This window comes from Zootoca vivipara, chromosome 16 (genome assembly GCF_963506605.1).
Source record: "Zootoca vivipara chromosome 16, rZooViv1.1, whole genome shotgun sequence".
Lineage (NCBI taxonomy): Eukaryota > Metazoa > Chordata > Lepidosauria > Squamata > Lacertidae > Zootoca > Zootoca vivipara.
The window spans coordinates 14,240,238-14,261,617 of NC_083291.1; the positions used below are offsets into that span (position 1 = coordinate 14,240,238).

Below are 21,380 nucleotides of genomic sequence, written 5' to 3' on the forward strand. Positions count from 1 at the left end.
AATTGTTTATCATGGGCTACGTCAGAGATGGAGAATCTGTGGTCCTTCCGATGATGTTGGACTCCACCATGAGAGAACTCATTGTGCCGTACTGAATGATCAATCAATCAATCAATCAATCAATCAATCAATCTTTATTGCGTTCAAAGACCTGACAACAGTTTCATAAGTAGGGTCAGGTAGGGGAGCAAGTCATAAAGTCTAGTGAAGTTTATACTGGAACAGGCCCGTCTTAACCACATCGAGCGCCGTGGCGCAAAAGGTCCCTCCGCCGCCACCCCCCCTAACTCACCGCGGACGCAGAGGAGGGACATGGCATGGGCGGGCCGGGCGCTGAGGGTGGGCTGGGCTCAGGGGCACCGCAGCGGGTGGGCCGGGCTGCCTGGTTGTCCTCCAGGGCACTGGCGCCGCCTCCTCCTGCGCGGAGGCCTCTGCTGGGGGGGCGGTGCCGCGCAGTACCCGGCCTCTTGTCCTCCTTATGCCGTCAGGCTGAGGCCGGGACTCGAACCCGCAGTGGGTGGGAGGGAGGGAGGCAAGGAGCAGGGTGAGCTGGAGGGCGGCCGGGCTGTCTGGCGGGTGCAGCGCGGCGCCCCCTGGTGGCCCGGCACCCTGGCGCATTGCGCCACCCAATCTTGCCTTAGGGCCGGCCCTGTACTGGAACACCGTTCTGTCAGATGTCAAGGAAATAAATACCTATCTGACTTTTAGAAGACATCTGAAGGCAGCCCCGTATAGGCAAGTTTTTAATGTTTGCTGTTTTACTGTGTTTGATGTTTTGATTTGTTGGAAGCTGCCCAGAGAGGCTAGGTCAACCCAGTCAGATGGGTGGGTGGCATATCAATAAATTGTTGCTGTTGCTGTTGCTGTTGTGTTGTTGTTGTTGCTGCTGCTGCAATAACCTGAGTCAAATGTTGTCTTTTACCCCAGTCTTCAGATATTGAAACACACACACAGATGTCACACAAATACTAACATTTGAAAATATTCAAACCCAGGGCAGGCTGGTGATGTAGTAGTCACTTTAATGTTGGTTAAGTATGTGATCTGTGGTCCTGGAAGCCCAATGTTCAAAGCTCACCACAAATATCGATTTCCTAGGTGGCTGAAAGGAAATCACACACACTCCTCCCCCTCTCTCCGACACACACTCATCTGGAACATCAGAATAACAATACTGACCTACTTTACAAGGTTTTTGCAACAACTATGGAAATAATCCATGTAGAACACTGAGATGCTTCAGTGTGCTCTATTGAATTATTTAATGGGCTATACTGAGTGTGTTACTTAATGAGATTGATGGGCATGTGGTAAACTGAACTAAAGGAACAAGGAAAGATTGAAAACCACAATTCAAGTACACAGTAGTAATATCCAACTTTGAAAACTGGAGGAAAGAAAAACAGGGTGCCTGAGAACTCATTTTAAGTAGTTTAATGCCACCACCAAATATATATATATATAATGAAAATGAATAAAAAAGAAATCAGTTTTGAATCCTCTCTTATTCTCACAAACCATTGACTGAAAGTTTGGAGAAGCGGGACCTGCGGCAGTGGGTGATCTTCATTCTACGGACTCCCTGTCTCACTCTGACTCAAGTCGTGGCAACACAGGGAGAATAAGGTTTCCAAAGGCAGAGTCTTGGGTTATAAAGTATCCTGAAGAATGTGCATGAGCATGCTGGAAGAGGAAGAGAAAACATCTAGAAAATGGCACGTGTAATACACGGGAGTAGCCTCCTCATGGCGCTATCCAAGCAATAGGAGGGCATGAAAAACCACAAACCAGATTCAGAGGTGTTGTTGTTGTTGTTTAAAAAAATCTATATCAGAGGTTTCAATCCTAAACACAGTTGGATTTATTTAATCCTTTCGACATCTATGGGATTTAATTCTGTGCGGCACTGCAGTTGAAATCTTGTTAAGAGTCAGGATCTGGAATTCAATCTAAAAGACAGGCGCTAATGCTTATGGGATTGTCTGGAATATCTTCAGGCTGCCTTTGCATCCTCTGCTCCTTGAATTCCAGCCTGACGGGATGCTGGGGAGAAATGAGCCTAAATCTAAAATGAAAAAAAAATGATGTGGTACAGCAGGCATAGGCAAACTCGGCCCTCCAGATGTTTTGAGACTACAATTCCCATCATGCCTGACCACTGTTAGCTAGGGATGGTGGGAGTTGTAGTCCCAAAACATCTGGAGGGCTGAGCTTGCCTATGCCTGTGGTACAAGATGACCAGGCACCAATGCTATTATTAAAGGTAAAAGGACCCCTGACCATTAGGTCCAGTCATGACCGACTCTGGGGTTGTGGTACTCATCTTGCGTTATTGGCCGAGGGAGCCGGCATACAGCTTCCAGGTCATGTGGTCAGCATGACAAAGCCGCTTCTGGTGAACCAGAGCAGCACACAGAAACACCATTTACCAGCGGCGTACTGAGCCTCTCCGTCACCCGGGGCAGCAACCCGCTCTGTCGTGACGCGTGCGCCGTGACGTAACATCGCTACGTCATGACGCATGCACTGGAGCAGCGGTGGCTGTGGCAAATCGCTCCGTAGCGCTTTTGCTTCCTCCTGCTCAGGCAGAGTGGCGAGGAGTGGGCCAGAGAGCGGGTTGCCGCCGCTGCCGCTCCAGTGCCTGCATCCTTGGATCCTGATCCTAGAGCGGCGGCACTGCTGCGGCAAACTGCTCCGTAGTGCTTTTGCTCCTCGCCACTCTGCCTGAGCTTTTGCTCCTCGCCGGGTTTGCTGCTGGGATTGGGATCCGAGGGTCTAGCATTGGGATCTGAGGGTCCGGGTGCTGGAGCGGTGGCGGCGGCAAACCGCTCCGTAGCGCTTTTGCTTCCTCCTGCTCAGGCGGAGCAGTGAGGGGCGGGTCAGAGAGCCCCTCCCTAGCCCGCCCCTCGCCGCTCCGCCTGAGCAGGAAGAACCAATGGGCGCCGGCCGACACAGCCACCCCTCGGAGGGGCAAGGCGAGGCTCCGTTCATTGGCTGCTTCACGTGCCACTCAATAGAGTGGCGGATGGCAGCCAGCAACATCGGGGCCGCCGTCAGTGGGGAGGCGCCGCTAAAGTGGTGTCCCCCCCCAGTGTGGAACCCAGGGCGCACCACCCCCATCACCCCCCCCTTGCGACACCCCTGCCACTTACCTTCCCGCTGTAACAGTACCTATTTCTCTACTTGCACTTTGACGTTCCTTCGAACTGCTAGGTTGGCAGGAGCTGGGACCGAGCAACGGGAGCTCACCCCGTTGCGGGGATTTGAACCGCTGACCTTCTGATTGGCAAGCCCTAGTCTCTGTGGTTTAACCTACAGTGCCACCCCCCCTTATGCTATTATTATTGCATCACAAATAATTCCCAGATATAAAACTATGTTATCAATGTGCAAGTCCTAAAGTTGCAAGAGGCATGTTCGTTTTGGTCCCTAACCACATGAAAAAAGGTCCTTAGGAGCAACAGCTACCAATGCACCAAGACCCCCCCCCCAAAAAAACAACCCCAAACCCAACAAAATACGGATCCTGCCAACCCGAGTCTTATGTGACTGGGACAACTTACCTGCAGAGCGGCCTTTTGCTGTGCCGCTATGTGCTGTTGCTCAGCATGATCGCGGAAATCCTTGTTTAGGGAGGATCTAGCTAGCGAGATGCTACAAGTAACAGAAAGGAAGGGGAAAGAGAGGCATCACAAAAATGCAGCAAAGGTAGCAACCACCACGAGATCATGGGTGAGGTGGGCATTTCAGAGTCAAGAAAGTTCCATGATCTCCTACTTGGAAATGCGAGGCTTGAAATTTTGGGGGGATTCGAACATGCAAGACGGTGTGCGTGAACACACACCAGGCAGACCGTTCTGTTCTGGAACACTCACCCCAGCGGAGGCAGGTCAAGTCAAATGGAAAGGAAAGCCCTGCCCCCAGAGTAAGGCAAAAGGAAGTCAGCTGGAAGTCATGCAGCAGAATGAATGATGCTAGGGGAACCCCCAGCAGGTTTTTGTTTTGTTTTTTTGCTCGTTCACCAGCGCCACCCAATGACTTGCCTAAGTGATACCTGAATAAAACAGCACTACTAACCAGGGGTCCATAGTCTTCAGGATGGGGAGTTCATATGTTTGGAAGAGTGGCTGCAGAACTCTGTATGCAGGAAAAGAGTTTCCCATTGAGATCGAGCCCGGACAAGGTCTCTCCATAGTCAACATGTTGACAAGTTAACAGTGCACAAAAACACTACTACTACACCATGAGCAATAAATCAAGTTCTAGGCTAAACTCTAGGGGGATGGGAAGAGGAAGAACTGATATAAGAGAGAGTCACACTTATTCATTGTTCCATTCAGGTTCCACTTAAACATCTCAGTGGCTTACTGTAAATCTCAGGTCTAGAAAAACTATGATAAGGTCCACTGTCTGGAAGTGTAGGTTTGGAGGTGATGGTGAAAAGGTGTAGACTGGCCACTGCGAGGTTCTGCTACTTTCTTGGGGGGGGGAGTGCCCTGAAATAGCTGGTTATGTGTACTCACTGGGCAAAATACAAATGCATCTCCAACAATGTAGTAACTTGGCACTCCTAATAAAGAGATGAAATCTTCCCCTCTACGTTCACCTGGCGAGGCTTTCCCAACTGCTCTGAAAAACTGGATGTCTACATATGCAATAAAAGTGTTCAGACAAACAAATGCTCCTATGAGCTCTTCGATGTCATTTTATAACAAATATTTGTAAGATGGAGAGAGACAGAGGGACAGAAGGAGCTTTCTGCACCTAGTTCTCTGATAAATTAAGTCGTTTTGGTGCTGAAATAGAGCACTTAAAAAATCAAACAATCACATGCACTTCTCTAAGTTGAGTTTGTGTACATATACACCTAAGAAGGAATAAAACTGTAAAGAACACTGATTTTTTTTTAAGTGTGGAAATGAAGAACTTCTGCTTTCCTTAAAAAAATATTCTGAAAGTATTTTAAAAACTGGGAAAGGGTCATAGCTCAGTGGTAGAGCATCTCCCTTGCTTGAACATCTCAGTTCAATGTCTGGCATCTCCAGGTAGGGATGGGAGTGTGTCCTTCTTGAAACCCTGTAGAGCTGCTGCCAGACGGGTAGAGACAATAATCAGTTAGATGGACCCAGATTTTGTAACACAGAGGGAAAATGTATGGCTTTTATGGGTTCCAGGAACCTACTGAGGTTATTCTACTGGAATTTGATATGTGCTCTAACATTCTCATCTTCTACTGCTGGCAGCCTTCGGTGTTTGCATTTTCATTATTTGTTAATTTATCTAAATAACTTCTATCCCAATTTTCTACACTAAGATGTACTTACAGTGTTCTGTGCTTCTGATCTGCAGCATTGTATTTTAAAGGTTGCTACTGATCTGTTGATAATTTCAATTACCATTTTATTCTATTCATGTTGTATTTTGAGATTGCCGCTAGCCACCCTGGGTGCCAGCAAGAGGAAAGGTTGGGTGTAATAACCAGCCATCAAACAAACAAACAAACAAACAAACAACAAACAAAAACTATATGGTATTATGGTTATTAAGATCAATGTGTTTTAGTGTATTAGCTTAGTGTATTGAGAGCCACCTTTTTCTGAGGAGTGGATGAAAATAGATTATTTTATAATATAAAAAACCAGGGGTTGCTAGTGTGGGACACCCATGCAACCAAAAAGATTCCCAGGTGCCTACAGGGTCCCCCCCCCCCGTGCTGAAATTAGGCTTGAAAGAAGCATTCTATTGTCTGCATGTTGTGCTCACAACAGTTCATCAGGTTTGCGAATGCATTCACAAGCCCAATAAGTTCTGGCAACCACAACTGTATTTAACTTCTCCTCTTCCAGAGGGAAAGAGCAATGGGAGAGGGTCAGAAGACAGAAATCCAAGGCACATGCTGGCTGCCCTCCTCAAAGCTGCTTTTTTGGGGGTACAACTAGTGCACAACTCTGTTGTGAAACGGGCCCATTGGAGGAACATGCAACTGGCATGAGAAAGCTGCATGTGGCTTTCCTCTTTGATCTGAGAGCATGACTGAAACAAAGAGACAGGTCTCTAAACATACTGTACCTGGCTCCGGGGTGATTCGTGGAAGACTGGTTTTGCATCAGCAGCTTCCTCTTCTCTTTGTCGAGCTCAGCCAAGATCGCAACCCTGTTCTTATTCTGAAAGCCTAGGAAGAGTGAGAGGAATGTAAAATGTTACTGATGCATCCTATTTCTCTGAGCCACCGTGTAACCCTACTGGCTTAAAGCCTCTCCCAAGCGAATGATGATGAATATCAATGATGAATATATTAATCTTCAGAGCCAATGAGCACAATCCTTGAAGCCTATTTATAACTTTCCTTTCTCCTCTCCTCATTAACAACATGAAATACCTTCCTAACAATACCATCCACACTAACCATTTAAATAAGTCTTTAATCTCGAGCCTGGCATTCAAGAGCTGTCTGTTTTACACTGCAAGAAGGTTTCTGGTATTAAAAGCACCGCTTCCTCCATTAGAAATACCTGGGCATAGATTCCTGCAGTCTAGAAATGGCAAACATTTGTGACCGGAATAATTTATACAATGGGTGAAACTCTCGTGCCATGGCTGATTTCAGAAAGTTACATGGTAAAATCTTAAGGTTCAGAGTTTTGGTTGTTGGAGGTCTATGCTTGGGAGCCAGTCGTGGTGTAGTAGCTAGGGCGTTGGGCTAGGACCCAGGACACCAGGGTTCAAATGCCCACCCAGCCATAAGGCTCACTGGGTGACCTTGGGCCAGACACTGCCTCTCCGCTAGACATCCGTCCCACAGTTGTTGTAAAGATAAAATGGGAAGAGGGAGGCAACTCACATGCATGACTTTGAGCTTCTTGCAGGGAATGTGCGATGAGACGTACATATTTTACCTCTAAAGTGAACAGCCATTGCTCAGGACACTGAACCAAAGGTAAATTGTTCTGGAAACTCTACAAACCTCATCTTGGTACTCAGTATAACCCTGCAATTAATTGGTGGTAGTGGCTGCCACCGTGAGCTCATTTATGCTTATATTTACTTGCTTTGATATAAGCTAATGGGCTTGCTTTGATGTTTTCCTTATCTGTGGGCTTGGGGTGCTGGGCTCTGAGCCCAGAAAGGGGAACTGTCTGTAAGATTTGGGTATTTGCCACCTGTGCCCTCATCTGGGGAGGTGAAATAATGGGGAGTCCTGGCCAAAGTGATGTACGCTGCTTTGTGTATAAAGAATGTAGGAATAAAAACAATAATATTATATACTGTAATAATAATTTATTATTTATACCCCATCCATCTGGCTGGGTTCCCCCAGCCACTCTGGGCAGCTCCCAACAGAATAATAATAATAATAATAATAATAATAATAATAATAATAATAATAATAAAGCGACAAAACATCAAACATTAAAAACTTCCCTAAACAGGGCTGCCTTCAGATGTTTGCTTGAGCGCAAGCAAGCAATCTCCTTGCTGCAGTCTCACATCTGTAAAGGCTAAGGGACCTGGCAGGCTGATTTGCTGCCATTCTATACCTTTTTTTATTTATTAAAGCACTAGAACTGATCGTGCTGGCATTTTTGACACCCTCCTTTGGCATCCCTGCACCCAGCTGCTGCAATGAGTCCTCCTTCAGAACACTCCACCCTCTACAAGTCAATTGCTGTTAGAGACATTATACCAAACTTTTACTGGCTCAAAAGACAGTCCAGTATTCCATTAAGCCAGTGATTCTCAACCTTAGGTCTCCAGCTGTTTTGGGGTTACAGTTCCCATCATCCCTGACAACTGGTCCTGCTAGCTAGGGATGATGGGAGTTGTAGTCCAAAAGCAGCTGGAGACCCAAGTTTGGGGAAACCCTGCATTAAGCCAATGTACAAATACATGAGAACGCAGTTCTCCCAGGAATGCCTATTTAAGGAGCCAAGCACCCAAACATGGCAAATAAGCAGAGTTGTATAATTGTAGAGCTGGAAGGGACCACAGGGTTCCTGTGCAATGCAGGAATCTTGCAGGACAAAGAGAGGTTGTTTTATTTTTGAATGCCGAGTTAGTACTCTAGCTGAGAAATATCCACACATATGCTTCTTTATTCCTTTAAAAAAATATTCATTTTATAAGAAAAAAGAAAAGAAAAATACAACAAAACAAACAAAACAAACAAACAAACATATAAAACACACACAACTATTTCTTATATATACCTAATTTTCATTAACATCCTCAGGTGACTTCCCTCTGTCCCTTCCTTCTGAAGTTCATTATAATACATCTTTAGCAATTTATTCACCATTTTCTCATCACCAGTTATTAATTTTATTATTCCATTAACTATAACCAATTACTTAAATTCTACATTCATTTAATTCTACCTCCAAATCTTAAATTTAACGCTTATAGCCTATTATTATCTCCACTAAGGGAAATAATTTTCTAAATATTACAATATTTTTTCAAATGTATTTTATATTTTTCCAATCTTCTTCCACCATCTCTTCCTTCTGGTCACAGAGCCTCCCAGTCATTTCAGCGAGTTCCATAAAGGGAAGCTTCTTTATTCCAAATCAGACCAAGGGTCCCCTAAGTCAAGAATGGATCCTGACTGGCCACAGGTCTCTAAGATTTCAGATCCTGGCCTCTCTGTTGCTCTGGAAGCTTGCCTTGGACCAAGGAATAAGCACAGGAAGTGATGTTTTCCTACTCAGTCCAAGCCTCCAAAGTTCACCTCCGAGTCAGGGATTGGCACACTTGACTATGCAAAATTTACAAAATAATCATAATCATAATCACAATCACAGTGTTTTTTTCTAAATGAAATGCAGTAGTACCTCGGGTTACGAACACGATCCGTTCCGGGTCGCAGTTCATATCGCGAAAAGTTCGTAACCCAAACCGCCATTTTGCGCATGCGCAAAGCGCTATTTTCGCGCTTTGCGAATGCGCAAACCGCACACGCGCAGCCGAAAATACTTCCAGGTTTGCGCAGTTCGTAACCCGAGTTGTTCATAACCCGAGGTGTTCGTAACCCGAGGTACGACTGTAGTTTAGGGGTACTCTCATTAAATGCTTCCATCTGAGACTCAGGAAACCCCATGACAGGAAATGAGACCGCCATTGGGAGTAGCAACGGAACTGATGATTCACCGTGCTAGAGAAAAAACTAAATATTTTAAAAAAATATTGTTTTGTCTCTTGTTAGATTCACAAAATGTTTAGGGGTATGCATACCCCCAGAAAAAAACCCACAAATAATAATAAAAAAATAATATTTGTATACACCTTCATCCATAGATCTCAAGGCTGTTCACAACATAAAATTACACTATAAAAAACACAATAAATGTGCTTGACTTGGGCTTTGGGCTGACAGAAATAATGCATGTACTTTCCAGGGTGCTGCAGAATTTTATGGAGGATGTTCTGCCCCCTCGTGCTATTTTCCAGAAAGGGAGGCTAGGGGGTCTCTCCTGGCGGTTGAGATCCTGCCCCCCTGAGCTGGAGCACCAAATTCTGGACCTCAATAATCAACACACAAACTAGCAAAGCTTAGAAACAGAATACAGTAATCCTGCTTCCCCCAACCTGGTGTCTGTCACCTGTTGGTAGACTGCAATTCCCATCATCCTTGGCTATTGGGCATGTTGGTTAGGGCTGATGGGAATTAGAGTCCAGCAACATCAAGAGGGCCCCAGGTTGGGGAAGGTTGGCATAAGCGATTACTGCACCACTTATAATAACCTAATTGCGTCTCGCACAATTACCATCTACAAGCCAATTCTCTCAACCCCTTTCTTTCTTACAACAAACTACATTCTGATGTATTCTCCCACATGTTCAGTAACAATTAAGGAAAATTCATGTCGCTTATTAGATTTCCTATGAATTATTAAAGTATGAATATTTTACTTGCCTCCGATAACTGTGACCACATAGGCAGAATAATGTAAGGCATTATGAAAGTGGTGTCCTTGGGGAAATCTGCACATAAAGACTAATTAATGCCCTCAAGTTGGAGGCTATGTATTAGGACTAGTGATTTAAATGCTAAATAAAAAGGTCCCGGTCCTTACCCTTCACAAAGAATAACACAATCCTGAAATGTACTGTGAGTTTAAATTAGATTAGGGTTGCCACGTCAGGAACATCCCAGACCCTGAGATTTCAGGGCCCATTCTTGAGACCTGAGGCAACCTTGCTGATGGCTTTGGCGATGGAGGTTAATTGGGAGAGTGGAGGGGAAAGGCGAGGGGAGACACCCCCCCAATGCAATAATCTGCAGCCAGCTCCCGTCAGTTTGCTGAAGTTTGTGAGCAACATGTACAGTCTTCTTAATTTTAATATATTTATTAAAAGATATAATTTTAATATATTTAAGGCACTCTCAGCCACCTGGAGACTCAAGCCCTTCACCAGCCACCAGGAGTGGGTCAGGCAAGCTTCGAGACTCCAGGTCAGACCTGGAGGTCTGGCAACCACAATTAGGATAGTTTAATGAGGAGGCAGTGAGAGATTTTGCTTTCTTGGGCTCCATGATTACTGCAGGGGGTGACAGCAGTCACAAAATTAAAAGACGCCTGCTTCTTGGGAGAAAAGCAATGACAAACATCTTAAAAAGCAGAGGCAGCACCTTACCAACAAAGGTCTGTATAGTTAAAGCTATGGTTTTCCCAGTAGTGATGTATGGAAGTGAGAGCTGGACCATAAAAGAAGGCTGATCACCGAAGAATTGGTGCTTTTGAATTGTGGTGCTGGAGGAGACTCTTGAGAGTCCCATGGACTGCAAGAAGATCCAACCGATCCATTCCGAAGGATATCAGCCCTGAGTGCTCACTGGAAGGACAGATCCTGAAGCTGAGGCTCCAATACTTTGGCCACCTCATGAGAAGAGAAGACTCCCTGGAAAAGACCCTGATGTTGGGAAAGATTGAGGGCACAAGGAGAAGGGGACAACAGAGGATGAGATGGTTGGACAGTGTTCTTGAAGCTATGAACATGAGTTTGACCAAACTGCGGGAGGCAGTGGAAGACAGGAGTGCCTGGCGTGCTCTGGTCCATGGGGTCACAAAGAGTCGGACACGACTAAACAATGAGGAAAAGGGTCAACTAACACATATTACAGAAACAGGAAATGTTCTCTGAATGGTTCTCTTTCTATATACTTTCTATATACTGTCACACAAAAACAACCAACAGATCAGTGCTTTATTATTATTATTTTAAGCAGTGATGATGAGAGAAAAGTCCATTTTACAAAACTGATCATTGGGTATAGGCTCCACAACCTTTCCCCATAACAGTCAAGATACACATTCAGAAGCTTCATGTAATAAAATCTTCAATGACAGTAGGATTTCCTTATCCACCTATCAGTTTCCCTATTTTTTCAGCCAATTCACCCAGGGTGATTTACTGCCTTAGGACATTTCCTACATTGATTTCTAATTATTTCTAATGCTGATTTCTAAGCTAGCAGGGATATTTCCTGTTTTTCCACATAAGAGAGAATCTGTGGTCCTAGTTATACGAAAATGCAACATTTACCTTGTCCAGGAGGATTGGAAGCCATCTTGCCAGGTTCCTCCTTAATTTAACAAGAAGCAGCTATAACCTGTTATGTAAAAACCTATCAAAATGAACAGAAATTAATTTGTGAACATAAAGGCATACAACTCAAAAGCTCAGCAATAGCTTCGTCCAACAACCACCAACTCTCGGAAATGGTTGCAAACAATACAAAGTAGAATCTAGGTTGGTTTCATTTCTTTATAGCAGTATTTCCAACGCTGCCAGTTTGTATGATATAAGACGGCAGGCTGCAACAATACAATAAAATATAAAATACCATTAAAACAGTAAAAGACAATTATATCAAACACAAAGATTCACAGATTTATTGCAGCATAAGCTTTCACGGTATAAAGATCAGTTTTTGTTTTATTTAAAAAGGTCATTGCATTGAAACCCTGCACAAAAATGCAGCCGGCAGCAGTGGCGGAGCTTCATGCTCTGGCACCGGGGGGGGGGGGGGCTGGCGCACTTCCTGAGGGTGTAGCGTGCCTCCTGGGGGTGTGGTGCCCAGCGCGGGCAGGGAGGGCAGCCACAATGGCACCCCACCGGGATCGGTGCACTCCCCCCCACTCCTCTTCCTCCACCAATGGCCAGCAGGTTGTTATTGGAGCTGCTACCTGCAAGCAATCAGCCCCCTTTTTGAAACAGCTGCACTGATTTGTTAGCAATGCTCTTAAAAGTCCTTTGAAGGTAAACAGCATTTCTGTGCGCTCTGGCACCTGTCATGGGGTCCCATTGCGCCAGAAGCAGTTTAATTCTGTTGGCCACATGACCCAGAAAGCTGTCTGTGGACAAATGCCGGCTCCCTTGGCCTGAAAGCGAGATGAGCTCTGCAACCCCATAGTCGCCTTTGGCTGGACCTAACCGTCCAGGGGTCCTTTACCTTTTACAGCTAAGGACGAGGATACCCGAAGGCTCACAGGTATGAACCTGCCTACTTTCTGATCTCATCACTGGAGGTCTCCCACCCTGTGTATGCCAACAACCCTTGAAATACATGTCACTCATTGGTACCAGGGGAAATGGCTCCTCAGCAGCTATGCCTTGACTTTGAAACTCTCACCCAAGGGAAGACTTCCTTTTCCAGAAAGCCCTTTTGCTTTTAACTGTGCTGTAAAATTAATTTAACGGGGCGCTTCCTACTGTTATTTCCCCCACTGCTATTCCTATTTAGTAGCTCGTTTTTAAATGTGTATGGTATTGCGGCTTTTATTTTTTACTCATTGCAAGCCACCTTGGTTTTGTCATCGTCCCCCCATGAAAGATGGGATAAAAATGCTTTAAAATAAATAAAATGGACCAATGGGAATCTGGAGTTCCACATATCCAAAGCTCAGTGGCAGCTGGTCACCCATTTGCTCAGAAGAGGAGAGTTAAGCTGGCAAAAAAATACTGGCTCATTTTGTACATCCCACTAGAAACGCTCAGAAGCTAGTTTGCTTCAACTAACCACAGTTCAGGTTAACCTCAGTTTAAGGTTTAGAAAACACAATAAAGTGCAGTTAAACAAAAACAAAAAATGTTTCCAATCTCTTCCTCAAAGATCATCCCAAATTTTGATATCTAGGGTGGTCGAGGTGTGTGTGTGCACACATACCCTTATGCAGGTGTCCTGCACACACCTATGAGCCAATTGCCAGTAGGTAAAGCTAATCTTAGAATGAGATACGGCAATAAGACTCTAAAATAATAATAATAATTTTATTATTTGTACCCCATCCATCTGACTGCATTGCTCTAGCCACTCAGGGCGGCTTCCAACTTATAAAAACAATATATACCAGGCATCCCCAAACTTTGGCCCTCCAGATGTTTTGGACTACAATTCCCATCTTTCCCGACCACTGGTCCTGTTAGCTAGGGTTCATGGGAGTTGTAGGCCAAAACATCTGCAGGGCCGCAGTTTGGGGATGCCTGATATATACTATACAGGGCTGCTTTCATATGTCTCCTAAAGGCGTTCCACAGGGTGGGTGCCACCACCGAGAAGGCCCTCTCTTCCTTAGTTTATTACGCTGGCAATAATGACCAAGCTGTCCTGCCCAGAAAAAGAATAGACAACCTTACTGTTCTCAACCAGTCAAAGCTGAGAAGAGAGTGGAGCAGAGAACCTGGTGGGGATAGCACCTTACAAACACCCCTGTATAAAACAAAAGCTTGCTAAATACATATGCACAACCTTGGGGGGGGGAGCTTTTTTTAAATAAATAAATAAAACCCACTAAAAAGGCTGCAATCCTATACCCACCTACCTGAGACTAAATCCCATCAGACTTACAAAGCTAGTGGATGCGTTATTTGAACAGGCCAGCAGAAATCTCCACTAATTTAACAAGAGGGTTGCCAGACTCAATAGAGGACAGGACTTCTGTGCCTTTAATTGCCCTGCTCTCTTTTGAGTCTGGAAACCTTAAAGAGAAACCAGCAGACCCTTTGCTTGGAAATTAAACAATTTGACATTAAAATAAGATCTGCTTCTACCTTTAAGAGAGCAGGGCAATTGAAGGCACAGAAGTCCTGTCCTCTATTGAGTCTGGCAACCCTATTTAACAATGATTATTTATTACACTTTCTACTAAACTATGCCCAAATCTGTTGCTCCTCTCTGCTCTTATTTGGTAGCCCTGACTCCTCCTCCCTCCCTCCCTTACCCTCCTTTGCATTGAAGTAGGAACAAGGAGGGTTACCATCTCTCCCAATCATTCTTTAATAAATAAAAATAAATCTGCATAGTGGGTAGGCTAGGCTAGGGGACAGAGACTAGCGGATTGAGATGTTCAGTCAATAAATGAAAACAAACAAACAAACAAGCCCCGCCCCAGTTTAAAATACCTGGCAGGTGGGAATCCCAATTCATTCCTATCCTTCACGTGGGTTGTTTGCTCTCCCTTTTATCTTCTTTGCTCTCCCCACCGCGTTTGCACAGATGAGCCCTCCCGCGGCTCCCCCTCTTCCTCGGTTGGGATGCTCCCTCCGAACTTGACGTTTCCGATGAAGGAGTGATGAACTCGCTTTGCCGCGTCTGCGCGTGCGCGCGGCGAAAGGAAACTCGCCTCCCTTTGCTTCCCACCACTCGGATCTCTAGCGGCATCTGAAAAGGTTAGAAGCAACGCTCTAGCCTCTACAGACTCATAAAAAGGGTAGGGGTGCCGCACGTTTGCCAGCTTCCGAGCTGAGTTGGAACTTTCTCGTGATGCTTTGATGCGGACAAACGAGCGACTTAGAAGGGTGGCCGAGGGAGGCAATGTTAGCAAAGACGATCTTTGCTGCTGTGTTTTAGTGAGTGGGATTTCTGGCTGGAAATCCAAATCGGCGCTGTTGAAGAATCCCAACTGTTGTTCAATTACTATTATTATTCTTAAGGACTAGCTACGTTTTGTTTTTTTTTATTGGAGGTCTCTAACTGCATAGTTGCACCGGACTACAATGCGGGGCTGTTGTAAACCACTTCTCTCTTAGGCACGGCGTTTACACACGCGCGCACGCAACCGCAACTTGTAAAACGGAGGTAATAGCAATCGGTTTGCATTTTGCAGAAAATGATAGGTAGGTAGGTGGGCTGAAATGAAATTTAAAACCACATTTTGACATTAAAATAAGATCTGCTTCTACCTTTTGATAGGATGGGGGATGTTACATTGCTGTCCATTCAAAGGCACTCTAAATTTCTGAATTTCTCTGCTGTATTCTCATGGGCGTAGTCAGGATTTATGTTGGGAGGGGGCAGGACACCCACTTGCCATCATTCTCTATCTGGCTCTGTCTAAGCACAGGGTTTTCTAAACTTGGGTCTCCAGCTGTTATTGGACTACAACTCCCATCATTCCTAGCTAGCAGAACCAGTGGTCAGGGATGATGGGAGATGTAGCCCCCAAAACAGCTGGAGACCCCAAGTTTGGTAACAAATTCGGAATGCATAGCTGCCAAGTTATCCCTTATTTTAAGGGATTTTCCCTTATGCTGAATAGGCTTCCTCGCGAGAAAAGGGAAAACTTGGCAGCTATGGGAATGAAATGTTTTGAATTACTTTCTTTTGACCCAAAGTGCTCAGGAAAAGATATCTCAAATCTTTCTACAATTTCTACTTTTTGTTGTTGTCGTTTAGTCGTGTCCGACTCTTCGTGACCCCATGAACCATAGCACGCCAGGCACTCCTGTCTTTTTATTTACAGTATTTATTTGAATTGGGGGGGGGGGCGCAGCTCACTGCCGCCCGTGTGTTTTGCACTGCTGTCCATGCTGGTGGATGGTTTTCAAAAGAAATGGAATCGGAAGAAGCTTGCACGTCACTACTCCAAGCAATGGAAGTCGAGTCTTGTTCTTTTGTAACTCTATGGGAAATAACCCTGAAAGACACGGCAGGACAATGAAACAGGAAGCGAGTGCAAAAAAAAAAAAACCCTCAAGGGAGCAAAGTGGCTATTGGTAACATAGATGCAAGAAAGGGAGAGACTGATACATCCTTCACTCATGGGCAGAATTCTGTGGCTACTTTTGATGCCATGCGTCTGCTGGTTAGAGCATCTCTTTGTGCGCAGAATGTCCGCGGTTCAGTCGATGTGGCTGGGAATGTTCGGTCTGAAACCCTGGAGAGCCGCTGCCAGTCAGTACAGACAATACTGGGCTCTGTGGACTCAGTGAAGGCCAGTATGTACTTTGCATATTTGAAGGGTAAAAGTAACAGGTGCTCATAAGAGACAGTGCAGAAGACCTGGAGTTTATCACTGCAGCTGTGTGGCAATATCACTCCTCGCTCACTCACTTGTCGCTGTTGCTTTGTTATAAATGGCTTTTTGTGGCTGCCTTTCCTTTGCCTAAATTTGTAATGGGAACATAGAAATGTCGCCTAGTTCCCCTCTCTTTCTTTTATACTTTCAGAGTTCTATAGCAGATTTCCCCCCTTGTACTTCCTATAGCAGTATGCTCCCCCCCCCACTAATTTTGTTTCCTCTGATTAATTTTTGTCAGGTACCGGTGTTGGTTAAATGTTTAGTTGGGGTTGGCGGCTACTTTAATTTGGGTATAACTGTAAACTGTTTATTGTTGTTGTTGTTATTGTTATTGGTTTTTACTGATTTATTGGTTTATTTGTTGTTTATATAGGGTATCTTGTTTTTTAAATGTTTGATGCTTTGTTGTGTTTTATATGTTGTAAGCCGCCCAAGGTGGCTGGGGAAACCCAGCCAGATGGGCAGGATGTAAATTAAAATTTATTATTCCATTCCACTACCCCAAAAAGTAGAAGCAAAGGCAAAAGTCATGCCTTTTAAACTAATGTCATACTGTGTGGTTATTATTTTTAAAGCAAACTTGCTTTACCACTACTCATTGTGCTATGGGTGGAGAAATAAACTGGGGGCGAGGTTGCTTAACTCGCTTCCCTCAAGGTATTTTTTTCTGTTCAAAATGGCCTAGAGATGAAGCATCAAGTTGGAGGGATTCTGAGAAGGCTCAGTGGCAGCTGGTCACTCCATTGAAAAGGTTTAAGGCTGAAGTCCCTTTGCCTTTCCCCTCACCTTCAGCTACTCCTCTGCATATGCTGCGATCCTATATTCATTTCCCCGAGAGTAAGCTCCTTGACTGCCTATTTGATTGCTATGGTTTCATATGGTGTCATGGGCTTCGAAGAAACTCGATCTCAGGACGCAACGGAGAAACGCGCTAAGAGGAAGGCACCCTTGGCAAATCCACACTGTGATCAACTCCTGCCAATGTTCCCACTGTGGAAGGATGTGTGGATCCAGAATTGGCCTCCACAGTCACTTACGGACCCATTGTTAAAATCATGTTTATGGAAGACAATCTTACTCGGCTACGAGTGATCGCCAAAGAAGAAGAAAGAAGCTATGGTTTCAAATAATGTCAAAGAAATCCATGAAATTACGAACAGCCTGTAGTTGCAGTTGGCCCAATTTCTCATAATGAGGGTCATATTTTAGTTACGTATGAGTTGGATTCACCTCTTCTCAAAGCTGCTTTAAAAAATAAAATTGGGACAAAGTAAAGTTACATGCAGCTGTACATGCAATACTGCTATAGTTTAATAGCAGCAATCATAGCTGCTATTAGGCACACCTGTAGGATTCCTTATGGTGATTTCACAGGATTTGACGCATCGTGGTGGATCAATGAGCGAAGTGTGTACAGTACCAGTGTTCCAATGACACGCTGTTGCCAGAATAATCCCCACTTGCTTCAGTGTTGCATTTTGAGGTGTTGAAGTAGCATTCTGAGAGTGGCACAGGAAATGGCAATGGATACAAAGGAACATGAGTGTTACACACAACCCAGTCTCTGAACACTAAAAGATCCCAAAGGTTCTCTGCATATCCTGGGTTTGGCTTCCTTCAAATGAAGCGGTGTCTTCGTGATATATCATTTATTTACACGTACATACCATACCCTCCAACATTTCTCTGATGAAAATAGGGACGCCCTATTCCATAATAATTATTATTATTGCCCCAGTCACTCTGGGCAGCTTCCAACATATATAAAAACAGAATAAAGCATTAAATAACTTTCCTATACAGGGCTGCCTTCATGTGTATTCTAAAAGTTGTGTAGTTACTTATTTCCTTGGTTTGGGGGTCACATAACTCCTTACCCTCCAACATGCTTTCAATGAAAATAGGGGCATCCTAAGGAAAAGTGGGACATTCCGGGATCTAATCAGAAACCAGGACGGCTTCTGTAAATCTGGGACTGCCCCTGGACAATAGGGACACTTGGGTGAAATCTAGACACATATAAAAATGCTGTGAAAATGTGTTGTTGTTTTTTTTAAAAAAAGTTTTTACAATACTGTATATATTGAATTTGCTATAAGCTCGCCATTGCCATCCAGTGTCACATTTGTACAATGCACTTAAAACACACTTAAAACGTTATATTTGCAGCTGTATAGCTGAGTCCTTGGGAGGGTCTGATATACAGGCTGTGCAAAATATGATGTTTCAGGCATTAACACTCCAACAGGTCTTGGTCCTCCACTGGCTTTTTTGGCGGGGGGGGGGAGTGGGAGGGACAGCACACCCAAAGCCATAGTTTTGGGTTCAGCACAGAAAGCAAATCAAGTCTGTCTCTCCCTGCATTGTGGTTCAACTGAACTGTCATCTTTATTGTTCTTGCACTCACCATTGAATTCGAACATATTTCATACCTGCCTCCTGAAAATGGATAATGATGGCACCAGGCATGCCTCCCTAGGGAGAGGATTCTGCAAGCAGGGAGCCACCACCTATGTTTCATGTTGCCAGTCAATACCCCTTCCGTGGGAGGGGGCACACCGAGAAGGGCCACCGAGGACAAACATAGGGTAAATATAAATAAAATAAAATAAATCATATACTCACACCTGTTTTCTTATTCCCCTGCCTGCCCTCCGGCGGGCTGTTTTTACATGTGTTTTTCTTTTTTTGAGTACAACCACATGGTTATTGTTATTGTTAATCAATGTTTGATTTAAGTCCTGTCTGTTCTGCAAAGCAACACAAACTGGCTTACACACAAAAAACAATTCAGTGCAACACAAGATAAATTCCAGCCTAAGCAAAAACAATTCACAGCAAAATACACAGCAAGAGAAAGGAATCACAATGCTCAGTTAATTGTAAATAAGTAAAAAGAAGAAGAAAAGAAATAAAAGTAGTTTGTGTCCTGCTTTGGGGATCACTTATGGGTGTGTGCCCAGCAAGTGCCCCACTCTGTCTGCCCTCTGTCTGTTGGCATTGCTCCCAGCGGTATGCTGCCCCCCCAAGCTCCCAAGTGTAAGCTCTGAGATCCGGTACAACACTGGTTCTGGGAAGAAGCCATCCCTGGAGTCCCTCTCGGTTTCTAGGCAGCTGCATGTGCCTTTCTGCTGCAGTGGTTGGGGTTGAAGAGACAAGCTCTGCAAGAAGAGGCCAAATGAAATCACGCCGAGAAGTCTGGTCTGCTGCTGTCCTCTCCTTCCCACCTGAAGGAATATCATGGTGCATCCTTTTCACTCTTGAGCATCATTTCACCTGGATAGAAAAACAAGTAGAACAGGGAGACCTAATTATTCAAGCTAGGATTTATCTAAAAAGGATAAGCCTGAAGGCATTGTTTAGGGGGGGGGATGCAAGTTCAGGCTCAGAGGGACCTGCGGCTCACCAGCTCTTGTTTGACCACAACTCCCATCAAACCCAGGCATCAAGGATGATGGGAATTGTAGTCAGATAACATTGGGAGGGTGACATCTTCCCCATCCGTGATGCAGGTTAGAAAGAAGAATCCCCCCCAATTATACTGAAATTTTGATGTAGTTCTCTCTAGTCTAGGGGCAATTACAGTAATAATAATAATAATAATAATAATAATAATAATAATAATAATAATATATTTATACCCCGCCCATCTGGCTGGGCTTCCCCTGCCACTCGGGGCGGCTTCCAACAAACATTAAAATACATCAAATATCACAGATTAAAAACTTCCCTAAACAGGGCTGCCTTTAGGTATTTTCTAAATGTCAGGTAGTTGTTTATCTCTCTGACCTCTGATGGGAAGGTGTTCCACAGGGCAGGTGCCACTACCAAGAAGGCCCTCTGCCTGGTTCCCTGTAGCTTTGCTTCTCGCAGTGAGGGAACTGCCAGAAGGCCCTCGGAGCTGGACCTCAGTGTCCGGGCAGAACGATGGGGGAGGAGACGCTCCTTCAGGTATACTGGACCGAGGCCATTTAGGGCTTTAAAGGTCAGCACCAACACTTTGAATTGTGCTCGGAAACGTACTGGGAGCCAATGTAGGTCACGGCAGCCGCTCCCAGTCACCAGTCTAGCTGCCGCATTCTGGATTAGTTGTAGTTTCTGGGTCACCTTCAAAGGTAGCCCCACGTAGAGCGCATTGCAGTAATCCAAGCGGGAGATAACCAGAGCATGCACCACTCTGGCGAGGCAGTCCGCAGGCAGGTAGGGTCTCAGCCTGCGTACCAGATGGAGCTGGTAGACAGCTGCCCTGGACACAGAATTAACCTGCGCCTCCATGGACAGCTGTGAGTCCAAAATGACTCCCAGGCTGCGCACCTGTCTTTCAGGGGCACAGTTACCCCGTTTAGGACCAGGGAGTCCTCCACACCTGCCCGCTTCCTGTCCCCCACAAACAGTACTTCTGTCTTGTCAGGATTCAATCTCAATCTGTTAGCCGCCATCCATCCTCCAACCGCCAACAGTATATTAAAAGATGCAGTTTGTAACACTGGGATCAGTGGAAACTCTATTCCTGTGTGTGTGTGTGTGTGTGTGTGTGTGTGTGTGCGCGCGCACATGTTGCCCCCCTCCCAGTCTGTATACAGTCAAACCTCGGTTGTTGAATGTAATCCATTCTGGAAGCCCATTCAGCTTCCGAAATATTTGACAACCAAGGCTCTGCTTCCGATTGGTTGCAGAAGCTTCCTGCACTCAGCGGAAGCTGCACCGGCTTCCGAAAAACATTTACTTCCAGGATTTTGGTGTTCGGGATCTGAAATGTTCCTAAATGGAGGCATTCAGGATCTGAGGTTTGACTGTATATGTGTAAATCATGCAGCTGGGGTGGGAAGGGCTAAATATCTCCTCCCCTGTACACTGCAGTTCTGATTAAAATTTCCCACTTTTTGGGGGGGGGGGTGGATATCGTTTATTGGGCTTAATAATAAAGTAAAGTAAAGTAAAGTAAAATAATAATTTTACACACGCACCCCCAAAAAAATCTGGCCAGGTTTCCCCAGCCACAAACAAGGATCATGGGAATAATAAATGATACAAATAAGCAGACCAAGTTTTCTTGTGTCATTTCTATATTGCAAAAAC

The 21,380-nt window shown here is 44.9% G+C and overlaps 1 protein-coding gene across 2 annotated transcripts; it reads right to left on the reverse strand.

The window, feature by feature from the left end:
* Positions 1-1,002: 1,002 nt before the first annotated feature.
* Positions 1,003-14,646, reverse strand: INIP (INTS3 and NABP interacting protein). 2 transcript variants are annotated; one of them, XM_035097157.2, is made up of 6 exons: positions 14,404-14,645; positions 11,545-11,626; positions 6,070-6,172; positions 4,078-4,137; positions 3,564-3,654; positions 1,003-1,683 (listed from the first exon to the last, which is right to left on the reverse strand). In XM_035097157.2, the coding sequence occupies exons 2-6, from the start codon at positions 11,567-11,569 to the stop codon at positions 1,588-1,590; spliced, it is 375 nt and encodes a 124-aa protein (XP_034953048.1). In that variant the 5' UTR covers positions 11,570-11,626; positions 14,404-14,645; the 3' UTR covers positions 1,003-1,587. The 2 variants fall into 2 exon arrangements, with proteins under 2 accessions (XP_034953048.1, XP_034953049.1); XM_035097158.2 differs by lacking the exon at positions 4,078-4,137 and having other exon boundaries at positions 14,404-14,646.
* Positions 14,647-21,380: the final 6,734 nt, after the last annotated feature.